The following is an 18,835-nucleotide window of genomic DNA, read 5'->3' as shown; positions in this document are numbered from 1 at the left end:
AGGACTGGACATTTAAGGGTTTGACTGCTTTATGTAAATTACTGAAAGGGGGAACAATGCTTAGTTTTGATACAATTAAAGAAAGATACCTTTTAGAAAAACAGGATTTCTACCGCTATCTGCAGATACGACACTATATTAATATGAAAATGAAAAATATCTCAGAAACAAAGGTGAGTTTTGTAGAAATGTTTAGGAAAGCATTTAACTCTGATATCAATGGTAGAATTATATCATGTGCATACAAAGGCTTATCCAATCTTAAAACACAGTCAACTACATACATTAACGAAAAATGGGAGCAAGAAGGAGGAATAAGTATATCTGAGGAGGAATGGACAACAATGTGGAGATCTAATTGGAAATGTACTAGTTCACAGATTTGGAGGGAATTCAGCTGGAAAAATCTGATAAGATATTTTATTACACCCGTTCAGAAATCTCACTATGATGGAACTCCCCCTATATGTTGGAGAAACTGTGGTAATCAACATGCAAACCACCACCACATCTTTTGGGACTGCCCGGTTATCAAGGACTTCTGGAGAGAAATACACATGGCTCTACAAGACATTTTTAAAGATGTAATGCCTCTCGAGATGAAGATTATATATTTTGGAAATTTACCTCAGAAATTGTTAAAAAAAAAAAAAAGACAAATATTTATTAAATATTTCGTTAGTCGCAGCTAAAAAGGCATTAACCAGGAAATGGTTATTACAGAAAAGGCCGACTTTAACTGAATGGATGGACATTACAATGGACATTTACAATATGGAAAAGATAACAGCGTGTATCAACTACAAATTGGAACAGTTTACCTCATACTGGAGAAAATGGATCCACTATGTAACATCTCATAGGCCTGATTTTGTTTTCCCAGATAATTAGTAAAGTTTGGGTTGGGTTGTTTTTTTTGTTGTTGTTTTTCTCTAATATTGCTTTACAGCATTTTGTGTCGAGGTATGTGTGCTTTTAAAATGAATGTACATTGATGTTGATAGTATGAGGATGATGAACACACAGTGGTTCCAGTATGTTATGTATATATTTGACACGAAATGCTAATAAAAAAAAAAAAATAAAATAAACACCACCTATGTATGCCTTGTTTGTCCCAATGGTCTTTCTGTTACGCTCTGGGCAAGTGTGCTAAAGAGAGGAGGGTGGGAGAGAGGGGACTGTTTTTGTTGAGTCAGTATCTGACACAGACAGCAATAAACCTGGGTGTAAAGTTGGACAGTGATCTTAAATTCGATGCTCAGATTAGGTCAGTGGTCAAGTCTAGTTTCTGTCAACTTAGACAACTGGCCAAGGTGAAACGATTTCTTTCACGACATCATTTTGAGATTTTAATCCATGCTTTTATCACTAATTGCCTGGACTATTGCAATGCACTTTATATTGGGCTGAATCAGACGCTGCTTACTCGCCTGCAGATGGTGCAGAATGCTGCTGCTCGACTTTTGGCTGGTGTTAGAAGGTGCGAGCACATAACACCGGTTTTGGCCTCACTTCATTGGCTCCCAGTTCGTTTTAGAATTGATTTTAAAATTCTTTTATTTGTTTTTAAATGTCTTCATGGCCTTGCCCCGCTATATCTGTCTGACCTGCTTCATTTATATGCCCCTTCACGCTCACTCAGGTCAGCTGATTTGTCACTGTTGGTTATCCCAAGGTCAAAGAGGAAGCGTAGAGGTGACCGAGCTTTTTCAGTCGTTGCCCCGACACTGTGGAATGATCTTCCTTTGCACATTAGGCAGGCTGATTCTCTCTCTGCTTTTAAATCGTCTCTTAAAGCACATTTTTTTCTCTTTGGCTTTTAATGCAGCTTGACACTTTTTTTTTTTTTGCTTTTAACTGTAACTTTTTATTTATTAAATTATTTTAACTTGCCTGTTTTTGTTGTGTACAGCGCTTTGGTTGTTGGTGCATTTTAAAGTGCTTTATAAATAAACTGAGATTGAGAATTGAGATTGTTACACTTTGGAAGTTTTTATGTCACAGCTGAGTGGATTGTTGTCATTTGATTATTGTATTGCATTTTAGAGTGCAGTTTGGTTCCATTTAGAGTGCAAATTTGGTTCCATGCATTTGGTACCATTGCACTCTGCACACGTGTCCACACACACACACACACACACACGCACACATACTCGTACACATACATGCACGCACACACCCACACACACACAACGCACGCATGCACATACAAAACAAATCCACTGTGCTGCCTGGAGGCTGTTAGCAGGAAATTGGAATGAAAAGCTGGACTAATTTCTGACGCAATTTTTTTTTTTCGCTGCACTGAGGATGTACACAGTTTTGTTTTGTTTTTGTTTTTGTTTTTTTGGTAGTACACTCATGTGCGGGGGACAATGACTCTACCGAGATGACGATTTGATTGAGCTAACTGGCGCTGCTCATTCTTGTAACACACGTACACACACACACACACACACACACACACACACACACACACACAAATTCCACTCCGCTGTAAGCTGTCTGGATGCATGAAGAACTGTTGAGATGAAAAGCTGACATGATTTTTGGGTGGTCTGAGGAACTATACAACGTCTTTTTTTTGGAAGTCCAATGTCAGTGCACAGCATCAGTGGACTACATGTCACAATTTGGACTTTAGCAGCAGTGGAACACCAAAATGTAAGTCCCTTTTCTGTTGTTTATAAATTAATAAAATATCAATTACAAGGATCTATTTTAGCCATTATATAAAACAAATAATGAATGTTTTTACATTCTTTTAATGGTGCATATATTTCATGAGGTGAAAGCTGGAACATCCCATGGTATGTTCCAGCTTTCACCTCATGAAATATTCGTACCATTGAACTCATAAACATCATTATTTGTATACTATTAAATTCTTATATCACATCAATGTTTTGTATTCTTTGTTAAAACAATAAGTTTAGCAATAACAGAATATTTACAGAGGAATCTTTTAAATGGAGAAGCAAGCACAAAATTCAGCACAAATACTCCTTAGGCCTGGTTCACACGGCAGGATAATTAAGCCGATATCGGACACGATCTTCCCCTTCCGACAATCTTAAGGATGTCCCAACAATCGTGATGACGTTAAAGATAATCTTATCAGATATTCCTGCCGTTTGTGGTGTGTTAAGAGCGCTTTGATCTGCTCGGAACGACGTCAGGAGCGCTCCATTTGCAAATCAGGGATATTCAACATGTTGGATTTTTTTGGCCTGATATCGCAGCATGTGTTGTATCCTCCAACCAAAATGAGCACGCAGCCTGCTGAATGTGATGTGCAACCGATCAGAAAGCGAGGTGACGGATGGACAGCTGTTCTAACTTACCAAAGTCCGGTCGCGGTCGCGCTGTGTCCACTCCTTTAAAGAACGCCTTTTCTTTTTCTTTTTGTATTGTTTTTTTTTCCCCTCTGTTTTAAATAGTCCACAAAGTATCTCCGTTTGGTTACTCTGAAGTCATTTTTAATCTCGAGAGATTTTGCGAAATTTCCTGTCTGAGTTGGAAATGTTTGTGTGTGAAATCTGTTCGTGTGTGGTGGTGTTGTCCTTACCGTGTGGCTGAACACCACACACTGTACGACCAAACCTGTCAGATCTATGATTTTTTTATCTTCACGTGTGTGGTCTCTCAGGTTTTGGGAACCTAAAGATCATTTTAAAATCCTGTCGTGTGAACCAGGCCTTAGGCATTACTCTTTTGGAGGGAGAAAAAAAAGACGACTGGCCACTTGAATTTTTGATAAGCAGCCAGGTAGGGGTCAATTGAAGAATTACAAAGGGATCAATTTAAAAGATGCTCCAATCATAGTGAAAACTAGACCACATTATTTGTCTGATTATAAATATTCCACAAAGTTATAGTTTGGATTATCTATGAATTGAATGTTATGGAGTTATGGGGTAAAATCAGGAAGAATGGTGACAATGGTCAGTTTCAGTTACAGGCGTCACAAGTTCAAGTTGATCCAGTTTTGGTAAAAGGTGGTGCAAATTATTGGTTGAGCTAATAGGAGTAATAAATGGAATAGTTTTGATTGTCTTGAATGTTTGGTCTGCAAAGTAAGGGTTAAACATTGTCGATGTCCAGTAGATTCTGTGACATATGATACATTATCCCGTAACATAACAAAGCATGACACATGGTGCAAACTAGTCCTTACGTGTTACCTGGCTGCCTATTGAAAATTCAAGTTGCCAATCGTTTTTTTTTTTTTTCCAAAAGAGAAATGTCTAAGGCAGAGGTGCCCAACCTTTTTTGAACCGAGATCTACTTTTAAAGTTGACAGTGTATCAAGATCTACACACCATAGTGGAGCCGCAATATATTGTGCACCAATATAATAACACAATTTTTGTTGTGATGTCTGCCTAAAAAACCTGATGTCCTGTGCACCGGCAACATTTCCAGGATTTTGTATTATGAACTCTTTTGTAATTTGTGTCGGTAGCATGGCCCAAGCAGAGGGTCACCCCTTTGAGTCCGGTCTGCTTGAGGTTTCTTCCTCAGAGGGATTTTTTTCTTACCACTGTCACCTGTATGTTTGCTCTAGTCAGCTTGGGACTCCGACGAGGGCGGTCGCATTTCCTCCACTCTCCCTTATCTCTCTGCCTTTAACCTTAAAGTCCCTACTTCACCAGACTGTGAATTCCTCAAAACTATATTGGATTCTGGATCTATTGGACTACTGTTGGATTAACAATGGAATTGATCAGCTGGTCTCTGAATGCTATTGACACCATTTTTTCTACAAGGAGGTTAGGACCGGGGGATCCTACCTGCCTAGATGGAACGTATCCTGCGGGCTATGTCCTCGACTCCTGGGGGTCTTGGCGTGTTGCATGTTTGGCGCTTTTCTCCGTTGAGGATGTCGAGGATTTATTCATTTTTGGTCTCATGGCAGCAGGGCTGGTACTTTTTGGCTTATGTGCTGCCCTGATCTACCGGAAAATTGGCAAGACGGCGGCATCAAGAACCACGGGCCCCCGCTTGTCCGTCATGATTAACGAGGTTGGCAAGGCAGTGCATTCTCAGACTGCGTTGACTCTTAAACTCAGACGCAAATTGGATGACACCTTGGAGCTGATGCATGCCTTGCAGTTGAAGCTGAAGGTTTCGGAGGCCAGTGAATATTCTTAATTCATAATTGGGATTTGGTTGTTCAAGTGGAACTGTTAAAAAGTGTTTTTCACTGCTCAGTTGCAACACTCCAGGCTTTCTAGCCTCAAGGTCAATTGCCCACTGTTTAACTCCATAGGAATTTATTCAGGCCTTGGTGAGATTATTCAGCTCCATTCTTATCTCAACCCACAAAGACAATAACTGACTTACACATGGACTGAAGCATGCTCCAGTTTCTCCTTTTACCCCCCCCCCCCCCCCCCCCCCACACGGCAGGCCCCCGTTCTTCCCAAGCTGGCAGGCGGTGCGACTTCAGTTGCAGCGGCTACCAACACACTCACATCGCCTCAATTTGGAAAACGGACTGTTTCATGTTTAGTGCACATAAACAATGTCAAATGTATATGTGTTGTCCTAATTCTGATGTGTGCCATTATTACAGTAAACAAGTAATAATTGTGGATTAACTGCTGTTTGTATGTGGAATGTGAGTGCGGGAATCCCGTTGTTGTAATGACAATGATAATAAAAGCTATCTATCTGTCTAGGGGTTGGTAAGGTTAGACTTTACTTGTGTAAAGTGCCATGAGGCAACATTGTGATTGGTGCTCTATAACTATTACTCTACATACTCTAAGACGTATGTGTGCCAATTTTGGTGCTTGTTTCCAGAAATGAATTGTTAGTTAAAATTGTTAGTTATCTGCTCCACTATTTTGTTCGATATTTTGTTTATATTTTAGCTTATGAAAAGCCACTTCTAACAGAACGTTGACCTTGAAATTGTTTTCCAATGCAAAAAAAGTGGAATTGGAAACTACTCTTGACCGAGGTTTGCACTCTACGAGCGTGATGCTCTAGTTTACAGGTATTATACCAAAGCATTCCATTACTTATGTAACCCATCATCTTGGCTTTTATATTTTTAATTAATTTATATCAACTTGTAGAGATTTACTTTCAGTTTGAGTTTAAGGATTATAATTTCAGTTTTTTTTTTTGTATGGGAAATTGCATAAACAAATTAAAATTGGTCAGTATTGGCATTGTTCTTCTAGCTGTTTACAGTGATGTCAGTAAAAGCTTAAGTCAACATCATGTCAGTTTTTTCCCCCCCATAATTGGAGACACGTGTTTACAATTGGACATAGAGAATAAGATCTATTTGACCAGGAACATACGTGATACTAAATGACCCACTGTGAAGAAAAACACTGTGAATCAACTCGTACATTTGGATGTAGTTGGTTTCAGCTTGACTCAAGAGAAAAGCCGACTGTAACCATGTGTGTTTGACCTAATTATTTTTAATTTCTGGATATGAGTAAAAAGCTGCTGCTTTTGGTAAAATGTTTTTTTAGTGGAACACACACACATTTATTTATTTATTTTACTATTTATTTAATCAAATTGTCTATTTTTAAATGAGTGGTTGTTAGCCAGGACCCAGGGCAGTTCCTGAGTGTGGTGGAAGCAACTTCAACTTTATTTGTCCCCAAAGAGTAATTACTAGAGAGGACATGACACAGAATGAGATTCATAGCGATTTGTATGTGCTGTCCATGGTACGGGTGCTGGAACAGCAATTTCTGCTGTGGTTGCACAGGCGAGATGAAAAGAAAACCCCCTGTTAGAAATATAGTGTTGGTGAAATTAAAAATCAGAAATGTCACATTTAATTTTCTTTAAGCTGTGAATGTTTCCTTTCCTTTCATGACAAATAGGCCACTACGAATCAATGTTTAATCATGGTGTTTTCTTCATTAAAGAAGATTATTGAATGAAAATAAATAAATTGTTACCCCATCTGCATACGGGAAATGACGAATGTCAAATCCGATTTATGAGAATCTGCAGTCCTGTAACACAACATCCTGCTTTCAAATGTGCAAAATATAGAGGCAGTAATGAGCCCCTTAAACTACTTTTAGGTTTGACAAATTACATTGCATATGCTGTTTACTTCATTTTCCACACTACAAGTCTCGCCAAATTATAAGTCACACTTGTGGAAAAAAAAAGCATCTTGAACAGGAAAAACATGTTACATTGTTGTCCTTGTTGTTATTATTGTTGTTGTTAACAACAAATTGTGATTTTATTTTATTTATTTTTTGTATTTATTTATTTTTTTAGTATGTAAGTCGTGTTGGGCTGTCAGTCACACGACCTCCTAAACTAGTAGAAAAAAAATTCTCTGTGATTTTTACTCTGGAAACTGCAACATTTATGTATTTTCTTATCAGTACTTTGCGTACTTAGGTAGACACACCCCAAACAGCATATTCATAAAGGCAAATGCATTAAACAGACATGGGCAGCAGAGCATTTCAGAGAGACCGAATTGTCTCACATGAATTAAGATGATGACTTGGTGTAAGAGCAACAATCTGGGAACATAAAGGTTTTGCTAAGTTTAGATTAATGCTACTAATGAGTGTGGAATGTGTTTGACTGACAGGTGAGTGTCCCTGTTGGTTCAGATTTTGGCTGCTTACTGCAGTAACCAATGGTTGTTTTTGTGTGTCTATCGCTGCACACCTGAGTCGTCATTGTTTTGTGTGTAGTTTCTCCACAGGTTTTTCAGTGTTTTCTGTCTGCTTGTCCATACAGCTTTGTGCACTCAGTCTCACAGCAGATAATTCACTGACATATTTTCTGTCTCTCTCATTAAAGCACTCCTATCTGGACAGAGAAACCTCTCTGATTCTGAGAAACATAGCAGGAAAACCTTCCCATCTGCTGACCAAGGTGACACCCTATTCACCTGTGCTCCCTCTATGTCAGTCTATATGCATGAGTTCATGAACGTGCACGTTGTTTCAGTCTTAATGCTACAGTCATGCCCACCTCAGCATGGTCCCATCTCTTATTCCCCCCCGGCCACTGCTATGTACTGAGGTCAGCGTGTGTGTGTTGTGTTCCATAGGTTTTGCTCATGCTGGGGTTATACTTGTGCAGGTCACAGAAATGATGAAGGCACTCTTCATTAGGGCTGTGTAATAAAATGATCACAATATTCAAATAAAAAGTATATCAATAAATACCTTTGAACATTTATACTTGATATATATGGAACTGATGACCTGTTACAAAGCAGAAATTAATGTGAAATATCTGCAATTTCATCTTGCACATCAAGGTGAAAAGCCGTTTCTTCCCGCTGTGTTCTTTTGAATTGTCAGGTCTAAGGACACCTTCATACATAAAATGAAGTTGCACAAATGAGGCCGAAAATGCATAAAAAAGCCAAATTGGGAAACCTCGAAACATCGCAGCCGCTGTCCAGAGGGACAGATGGTCGGACAGCCGTGTATGGATGCCATACTGTCCTGCGGCAATGGTTGCGTGCAGACACGTGTGTGCGTGCTTGAACGCAGTGTGACCACGTGAGAGGTGTGATACCACATTGTGCTCACACAGCAGCGGAAGCATGTACATATTGTACAAATGTACATACGTAAATCGAAGAAAATATGTAAGGACCAAATAATGACAGCACAGAACATTATAAGAACAATGAATATACTGTATAAATGTAAGGCAATCGTGTTACTGGTAATGATGTGTAAATGCTACTGTAGGGAACATGACAGGTGTACTACTCACTAGTGACGTCAGAGATCATTTGCCGGTTTTCGTGGCTTTCAAATCATAAGTTCATAAAAATCATCAAAAGAAAACAGTAAATCTCAAAAGGAAAATAACTGATGTTACTATTGAGAACCTCAGAAGGGACTTAATGCAGGGGTGCCCAAGTTCAGTCCTCGAGATCTACCTTCCTGACACTCTTAGTTGTCTCCCTGCTCCAACACACCTGAATCCAATAAAAGTCTCATTAAAAGCCTGCTAACGAGTCTTTCAACGGAACTTGGGGACCCCTGACTTAATGCATCAAGATTGGTGTGATATTTATATTGAGGATATTGACAAATCATATGAATTATTTATTCCCATGATTTCCAACTTGTATGTCAAACATTGCCCGTTTGTGCCAAGAACTGGATATATGCAAAAAACTGATAAACCTTGGGTTACAAAGGGACTCCAGAATGCATGTAAAAAGAAAAAAAATTGTACAAGCAGTTTATAAAATTCAGAACAAAAGAAGATGAAAGAAAATATAAGACATACAAAAACAAATTAACGAACATTATGCAATCGTGTAAGAAGCAGTATTGCTGCAATTTATTGGAAGAAAATAAAACCAACATTAAAGACAATTGGAAGCTTTTAAATTATATCATTAAAAAGAAAAAAGTTGTTAAAGATTATCCATCTTATTTTCATACAGATTCTGACAAAATCGTAAAAGAAAATAAATTTATTGCCGATCATTTCAACAATTATTTTGTTAATGTGGGTAAAACATCAAATTCAATTGTATCCTCAAAATGTGCTCTTTGGACAATAGCAAAACAATTAATACAACTCTGGATTCAATGTATATTAAAGAAACAGATGAAAATGAAATTATTATCATAGTTCATAAGCTAAAAGGGGAAAAAAAATCAACCGACAGTGACAAACAACCTTGATATGTTTTTGATTAAAAACTTATATTTGTAATTTGTCATTGATGACTGGGAAATTTCCTTCCAAAATGAAAATAGTTAAGGTGATACCACTATTCAAATCTGGTGACAAACATGTCTCTTCAAACTACAGGCCAGTCTTATTGTTACCACAGTTTTCAAAAATTCTGGAAAAGATATTTGTAAAGAGATTGAACTATTTCATAACGAAACATCACATTCTCAGTGAACAGCAGTATGGTTTTAGAAAAGATCGTACTACATCACTGGCTTTAATTGATTTTGTTGAACATGTTACAAATGCAGTAGAGAAGAAGAAATACACTGAGTTGTCTTTGATTTGCAGAAAGCATTTGATACCATAGATCACACTTTACTGTTGGACAAATTACAGAAGTATGGTATTAGAGGACTGGCCCCTGATTGGGTAGCTAACACTGGTACGCAACAGGAACCAGTGTGTCCATTTTGGGGGGATAAATTCAAATTTTTTGAGGATTATATGTGGGGTGCCCCAGGGTTCAGTCCTTGGGCCATTACTGTTTCTGTTGTATATTAATGATATAGGTTTGGTTTCCAAGTCTGTGAGATGCATTTTGTTTGCTGATGATACAACTGTGTTTGGTAGTGGGGATCATTTGGGACAGCTTCTGAATATGATGGAGAGGGAACTACAAAAATTGAAATACTGGTTTGATTCAAATAAATGATTGCTTCATTTGGGTAAAACAAATTGTATTATATTCAGAAATAAGCCCAGGAACTTAAGTAGAAACTTATTATTGAATGATGCTGAAATTGAAATGGTAACCGAAACCAAGTTTCTTAGAGTTTTTATCAATGATAAATTAAGTTGGAAAACTCATAAATTATGTGAAATCCAAAATGTCAAATGTTATCGCAAATCTGTACAAAGCACAATACTTCCTATCCCAGCATTCGTTGGTTACGCTGTATCATTCATTGCTTGTCCCATACATGACGTACTGCATTGAGGTATGGGGAAACACATATAAAACAAATAAACCCAATATTTCTGTTACAAAAGAAAGCTATAAGAGTTATAAGTAAAAAAAAATCATATTGTGAGCCAACAAACCCACTGTTTGCTCGTTTACACATTTTGAAATTTTGTGACTTGGTTGATTATATTACGATACAGACCATGTATAAAGTTAACAATAATCTCTTGCCTCAACGTGTCCAGGAACTGTTTACAATGTGGGGGTCCTGTTATCATCTGAGAGGAACATTCGTATTTGACAGCTTAAAGATTTGAACTACTGGTAAAAGTCACTGCGTCTCTGTAAAGGTGTTAAAATCTGGAATAACTGTTCTGATAGTACTAAATTATCTGGTACTTTGTCTGGCTTGAAAAGACTTAATAAAAATAATATAATTACTTATTATAGTACGATAAATTAGGTTAACTGACTTTGTTACTGTTCTTCTGTTTTATCTGTGCGTTATACTGCTGTTCTGCTGTGTTCAGATATTTTAGTTTACTAATTAATCTATATTGTCTCTGTTTGTCTTTCTTGTCTTTTTTGGTATTTGTTGTTATGAGTGTACCTTTATGTCTGTATAGCAACTGGTGAAAGGGATAGGCATTTATAAGCTTTTGCTTCAGCTTACACCCTTTCCGCCGCACAAAACTGGGAAATTGTTTGAGTTTTTGTTTTCTTTTGTTGTCTTTTGTTTTCTTTTGTTTACACATATATTATAATAGCCAAGTGGCCTCTGTGTGCCTGCGTGCATGCGTGAGTATGGCTTCAATCATGCAGAAAACAGTCAGAGTTGACATTTGCCATTTGGTGTACTTATGTTAAATAAGTATGTATGTTAAAATATGTTAAATATGTCAAATATTTTTTGAGAAATTAGCAGTTTTAGCTAACCAGTAAACAATGGACATTGAGCTGCAATGCACTATGGGAGTTCTGGGTTTTGAGGTTATAAATGTTCTTGTGGTTCATATTAGTTTTACAGTGTCATTAGTGGTATTGATTTATTGTGTTTTTGTTGTTCACTTGATTTTGTCAGTTTAGTTAAGTGTTGTGTTGCGCTTACCGTGAGTGGGTTAAGACTCATGTTGGTACCATGAGTAAAATGTGTAGTGGTTTTAATGTCTTCCACCACTGTCTTTTTTTTCCAAATTAAAAGCATATGCTGACAGCAGCTGGGTCATTCCATCTCAAGGCACCCAGAGGCTCCCAGGTCACCCCTCAGTTCTGTTCTGTCAGTTTGATATGTTATCCCTATTACAAAGTTATGATGAAATGCCAAATATTAGGTCTCTATCTTGCAAACATTTGAAGTTACAGCCCTTGGAAAATTTTGTGATTTTTATTTATTTATTTTTTTTATTTATTTATTTTCATATATCATGAAAACGGTGTTTTCTACCAATGTTGCATGTTAATAATGTGCTCCCTTTATGCCTCATAGCTTTGTCACTGCTCATGCCAGGCTAATTTTTGGTGTAGAGTTTGGAAGTGTTGGCAGTTTTGGTGTATCCAGTGTGATCTGCCTTCCACAAAGGCCTCAAAATGGTAGAAAACCCAAGATTTTACATGTCGCTCCTATCTTTGATTAGTTCAAAATCAAAGAAATATGCTAGCTATAGCTATAGAACTTTTTGTATGATGGTTTGTGATATAATGGAACATATTTACACATTTAAATGACACACCAGGTTGTTTTAACAAAATTTATAGCTGTTGAAAAAGTGTCAAAATATGCCAAGTTTCATCACCCCAGTTGCCACTGTGGACAGTTGACTATCATATTCATATTTTTTTTTTACCATATATTCTCTTACATGACTCAAGATGATATCAAATCAAATCAATTTTATTTATATAGCGCCAAATCACAACAAACAGTTGCCCCAAGGCGCTTCATATTGCAAGGCAAAGCCATACAATAATTACGGAAAAACCCCAACGGTCAAAACCACCCCCTGTGAGCAAGCACTTGGCAACAGTGGGAAGGAAAAACTCCCTTTTAACAGGAAGAAACCTCCAGCAGAACCAGGCTCAGGGAGGGGCAGTCTTCTGCTGGGACTGGTTGGGGCTGAGGGAGAGAACCAGGAAAAAGACATGCTGTGGAGGGGAGCAGAGATCAATCACTAATGATTAAATGCAGAGTGGTGCATACAGAGCAAAAAGAGAAAGAAACACACAGTGCATCATGGGAACCCCCCAGCAGTCTAAGTCTATAGCAGCATAACTAAGGGATGGTTCAGGGTCACCTGATCCAGCCCTAACTATAAGCTTTAGCAAAAAGGAAAGTTTTAAGCCTAATCTTAAAAGTAGAGAGGGTGTCTGTCTTCCTGATCTGAATTGGGAGCTGGTTCCAGAGGAGAGGAGCCTGAAAGCTGAAGGCTCTGCCTCCCATTCTACTCTTAAAAACCCTAGGAACTACAAGTAAGCCTGCAGTCTGAGAGCGAAGCGCTCTATTGGGGTGATATGGTACTATGAGGTCCCTAAGATAAGATGGGACCTGATTATTCAAAACCTTATAAGTAAGAAGAAGAATTTTAAATTCTATTCTAGAATTAACAGGAAGCCAATGAAGAGAAGCCAATATGGGTGAAATGTGCTCTCTCCTTCTAGGCCCTGTCAGTACTCTAGCTGCAGCATTTTGAATTAACTGAAGGCTTTTCAGGGAACTTTTAGGACAACCTTGTTATATGGCTGGGGGGGCCTGGCTGCCTTTTTGTTTCTGTCCTTTGTTTCTCCTTCCAGGTGGCTTGCATTTGGGACTCAGTGGCTGTGTTGCTGAGGTTATCAGGACCTCACCCTGATCACCTGCGGCTCGTCAGGACTCACAGCTGTGGTGCATCTATATGGATTGGAACATGGTGGCATTTAAGACTGGAGTATACAGTGTGTATTTGCCAGAGACTCGACCTTGTGACCAGACGGGTGAGATCGTCGTCTCGGGAGCCATCTCATCATCAGTGGATGCAGAGAACGTCCAGGGTTTGATGCACGGTCTGTGAAAGAGGAGGGGGTGAGGTCTCACGCTTGTCAGCACACTTCCTGAGGTACGTTAGATTTTGTGACTAACATTTATACAGTCAGTAAATGTGGTGTCCCTCACACCTTTTTATATTGAGCTGTATGTTAGTCATGTATCGGCTTCCACTGCAGTGGAGTTTTGTGAACTGGATGTTCCATGCCTGCAGGTTGGGAAGCTGATTAGTAATTAAGCCAGGAAGTGTTTGCTGTTTGTACACCTTTAAGTGTTCTCTCTGTGTGTAGAGTGTGGACTCACATAATGGTTCCTTCTTTCACAGACTCGGTTTGTTGCGGCCACCTGGGGGGTGTCGGCGGGGTCCTTGGGTCCGAACAGCTTCTGGCTCCGGACCGTTAGCGCTGCTGGGAGCGCACCACGCCAGACCGCACTTTTTTATTTTTTGTATCACTGTTATGTATTAAATTCAGTTAGCCTTTGTACCGTGCTCTGCTTATTTCATACTGGGTCCTTCAAACGCTGGTCGGTTCTCCGAGCTGCGTCCGACACATAACAAACCTGATAATAATGAATTACAGTAGTCCAGCCTAGAGGAAATAAATGCATGAATTAGTTTTTCAGCATCACTCTGAGACAAGACCTTTCTAATTTTAGAGATATTGCGCAAATGCAAAAAAGCAGTCCTACATATTTGTTTAATATGCGCACTGAATGACATATCCTGATCAAAAATGACTCCAAGATTTCGCACAGTATTACTAGAGGTCAGGGTAATGCCATCCAGAGTAGGCATCTGGTTAGACACCATGTTTCTAAGATTTGTGGGGCCAAGTACAATAACTTCAGTTTTATCTGAGTTTAAAAGCAGGAAATTAGAGGTCATCCATGTCTTTATGTCTGTAAGACAATCCTGCAGTTTAGCTAATTGGTGTGTGTCCTCTGGCTTCATGGATAGATAAAGCTGGGTATCATCTACGTAACAATGAAAATTTAAGCAATGCTGTCTAATAATACTGCCTAAGGGAAGCATGTATAAAGTGAATAAAATTGGTCCTAGCACAGAACCTTGTGGAACTCCATAATTAACCTTAGTCTGTGAAGAAGATTCCCCATTTACATGAACAAATTGTAATCTATTAGATAAATATGATTCAAACCACTGCAGCGCAGTGCCTTTAATACCTATAGCATGCTCTAATTTCTGTAATAAAATTTTATGGTCAACAGTATCAAAGGCAGCACTAAGGTCTAACAGAACAAGTACAGAGATGAGTCCACTGTCTGAGGCCATAAGAAGATCATTTGTAACCTTCACTAATGCTGTTTCTGTACTATGATGAATTCTAAACCCTGACTGAAACTCTTCAAATAAACCATTCCTCTGCAGATGATCAGTTAGCTGTTTTACAACTACCCTTTCAAGAATTTTTGAGAGAAAAGGAAGGTTGGAGATTGGCCTATAATTAGCTAAGATAGCTGGGTCAAGTGATGGCTTTTTAAGTAATGGTTTAATTACTGCCACCTTAAAAGCCTGTGGTACATAACCAACTAATAAAGATAGATTGATCATATTTAAGACCGAAGCATTAATTAATGGTAGGGCTTCCTTGAGCAGCCTGGTAGGAATGGGGTCTAATAGACATGTTGATGGTTTGGAGGAAGTAACTAATGAAAATAACTCAGACAGAACAATCGGAGAGAAAGAGTCTAACCAAATACCGGCATCACTGAAAGCAGCCAAAGATAATGATATGTCTTTGGGATGGTTATGAGTAATTTTTTCTCTAATAGTTAAAATTTTATTAGCAAAGAAAGTCATGAAGTCATTACTAGTTAAAGTTAAAGGAATACTCGGTTCAATAGAGCTCTGACTCTTTGTCAGCCTGGCTACAGTGCTGAAAAGAAACCTGGGGTTGTTCTTATTTTCTTCAATTAGTGATGAGTAGTAAGATGTCCTAGCTTTACGGAGGGCTTTTTTATAGAGCAACAGACTCTTTTTCCAGGCTAAGTGAAGATCTTCTAAATTAGTGAGATGCCATTTCCTCTCCAACTTACGGGTTATCTGCTTTAAGCTGCGAGTTTGTGAGTTATACCACGGAGTCAGGCACTTCTGATTTAAAGCTCTCTTTTTCAGAGGAGCTACAGCATCCAACGTTGTCCTCAAAGAGGATATAAAACTATTGACGAGATAATCTATCTCACTCACAGAGTTTAGGTAGCTACTCTGCCCTGTGTTGGTATATGGCATTGGAGAACATAAAGAAGGAATCTTATCCTTAAAACTAATTACAACACTTTCTGAAAGACTTCTACTGTAATGAAACTTATTCCCCACTGCTGGGTAGTCCATCAGAGTAAATGTAAATGTTATTAAGAAATGATCAGACAGAAGGGAGGTTTCAGGGAATACTGTTAAGTCTTCAATTTCCATACCATAAGTCAGAACAAGATCTAAGGTATGATTAAAGTGGTGGGTGGACTCATTTACATTTTGAGCAAAGCCAATCGAGTCTAACAATAGATTAAATGCAGTGTTGAGGCTGTCATTCTCAGCATCTGTGTGGATGTTAAAATCGCCCACTATAATTATCTGAGCTAAGCACTAAGTCAGACAAAAGGTCTGAAAATTCACAGAGAAACTCACAGTAACGACCAGGTAGACGATAGATAACAACAAATAAAACTGGTTTTTGGGACTTCCAATTTGGATGGACAAGACTAAGAGTCAAGCTTTCAAATGAATTAAAGCTCTGTCTGGGTTTTTGATTAATTAATAAGCTGGAGTGGAAGATTGCTGCTAATCCTCCGCCTCGGCCCGTGCTACGAGCGATCTGACAGTTAGTCTGACTCGGGGCTGTTGACTCATTTAAACTATCATATTCATCCTGCTGTAACCAGGTTTCTGTAAGGCAGAATAAATCAATATGTTGATAAATTATTATATCATTTACTAACAGGGACTTAGAAGAGAGAGATCTAATGTTTAATAGACCACATTTAACTGTTTTAGTCTGTGGTGGAGTTGAAGGTGCTATATTATTTTTTCTTTTTGAATTTTTATGCTTAAACACCATATGCTGCACATATGGTGTTGTTATTGAGCGTCCTTCTTTTGATCATAAATAGACACATTAGCATGACACATTGGCTATTTTTGGGATCTGGACATCTTGGGTTTAGGTCACTTCATGAATATTGAGTAACACCAAGGTTGTGTCACTAGAAATTGTGAAAACCATCATAACCATGTTCCCATTGTGGTTAAAAATAGGCAAAAATGGCAGAATATGTATTTAGAAGAATTAGGTCATGCTGGAATTAGGTCACTGAACATTGGGCAGCATATCTCTTGTAAGTACACATTTCCCCACATGATGTCATGTGCTGTGAAGAAACCAGCATAGACATGTACTGCTGTCAGCAAACAGCAATGCAAGGAATACAAAACTCACCTTTATTTCTTTAAATCAGTGTAAAACCAGTAAATAGATCACTCAAAAATAAATTAACAAGGTAAATAAGAGATGTTTTACCAACGCTTGTAACAAGAAAGATATTCAAATAATAGGTGCAATACTATATATTAGACCTGTTCAAAATGTCAAATGTTATAAAAAATCTTTTGGGCCACATGTTCTTGTTCCACTAATAAAATAAAAGATCTGTGCTAAATTCTGACATTGTTTAGGGGTACCCCACAATGCAGCAATTTTCCCATACAAGCAATGTAGTAATCCAGCAATTCCAGTAATGTTCTCCTCTGGGTGACCAATCAACCAGCACTTTTTGCGATTTGAAGACATCACGTGTACCTATAAAAGAAGAGTAATGGTACCAGAGTCTTCTCCCGTTAGGACATTTTTCTCCTTTTTGATCATTGTGTGGTGATTTTGGTGTGCTATTTTCATTGGCTGGTGCATAAAATTACATTAATAAAGTTAAGCATTTTGCTGCTGTTTCAGACAAATTTCAAGTGCGCTGCAACAAAGTGTCAAGTGACTAAAGTTGCAAGGTTTGTCCATTTAAATCGATTTGAAGACAGGAAGGTGTGGATTTCCTACTGAAACTTGGCATACACCAAAACCCAGAAACTGGCATAAGCACGGCATGGATCCAAGCATGTTCCGTTTCGACATCCCACTGATCGTGGAACTGAGTGCACACACACCAAGCACCTCCCTTTCCACGCCCCTATTTAAATATAAATTTACAGTTGTATGCAAAAGTTTGGGCACTCATGATAATTTTCATGATTTTCCTTTATAAATCATTGGTTGTCTGGATCAGAAATTTCATTTAAATATGATATAGCAGATGAACACACTGATATCACTAATTGAAGAAAATAAGAACAACCCCAGGTTTCTTTTCAGCACTGTAGCCAGGCTGACAAAGAGTCAGAGCTCTATTGAGCTGAGTATTCCATTAACTTTAACTAGTAATGACTTCATGACTTTCTTTGCTAACAAAATTTTAACTATTAGAGAAAAAATATCCCAAAGACGTATCGTTATCTTTGGCTGCTTTCAGTGATGCCAGTATTTGGTTAGACTCTTTCTCTCCGATTGTTCTGTCTGAGTTATTTTCATTAGTTACTTCATCCAAACCATCAACATGTTTATTAGACCCCATTCCTACCAGGCTGCTCAAGGAAGCCCTACCATTATTTAATGCTTCGATCTTAAATATGATCAATCTATCTTTGTTAGTTGGCTATGTACCACAGGCTTTTAAGGTGGCAGTAATTAAACCATTACTTAAAAAGCCATCACTTGACCCAGCTATCTTAGCTAATTATAGGCCAATCTCCAACCTTCCTTTTCTCTCAAAAATTCTTGAAAGGGTAGTTGTAAAACAGCTAACTGATCATCTGCAGAGGAATGGTCTATTTGAAGAGTTTCAGTCAGGTTTTAGAATTCATCATAGTACAGAAACAGCATTAGTGAAGGTTACAAATGATCCTCTTATGGCCTCGGACAGTGGACTCATCTCTGTGCTTGTTCTGTTAGACCTCAGTGCTGCTTTTGATACTGTTGACCATAAAATTTTATTACAGAGATTAGAGCATGCCATAGGTATTAAAGGCACTGCGCTGCGGTGGTTTGAATCATATTTGTCTTAATAGATTACAATTTGTTCATGTAAATGGGGAATCTTCTTCACAGACTAAAGTTAATTAT

The 18,835-nt window shown here is 38.2% G+C and overlaps 1 protein-coding gene across 4 annotated transcripts in view; it reads left to right on the top strand.

Moving 5' to 3' along the window:
* raph1a (Ras association (RalGDS/AF-6) and pleckstrin homology domains 1a) overlaps nucleotides 1-18,835 on the top strand; it is a 356,622-nt gene that overhangs the window by 238,049 nt on the left and 99,738 nt on the right. For 3 of the 4 annotated variants that reach the window (XM_034185830.1, XM_034185828.1, XM_034185829.1), the window contains one exon: nucleotides 7,816-7,890. The exons of the other annotated variant lie outside the window; for it this stretch is intronic. In XM_034185830.1, the coding sequence (XP_034041721.1) occupies nucleotides 7,816-7,890 (75 nt within the window). The remainder of the gene's footprint in view (nucleotides 1-7,815; nucleotides 7,891-18,835) is intronic. 4 annotated transcript variants of the gene reach the window in all.

The sequence above is a fragment of the Thalassophryne amazonica genome, chromosome 14, assembly GCF_902500255.1.
Source record: "Thalassophryne amazonica chromosome 14, fThaAma1.1, whole genome shotgun sequence".
NCBI classification, from domain to species: domain Eukaryota; kingdom Metazoa; phylum Chordata; class Actinopteri; order Batrachoidiformes; family Batrachoididae; genus Thalassophryne; species Thalassophryne amazonica.
The sequence above is the reverse complement of the archived record's forward strand: the minus strand, read 5'-3'. Positions and strand labels throughout refer to the sequence as shown.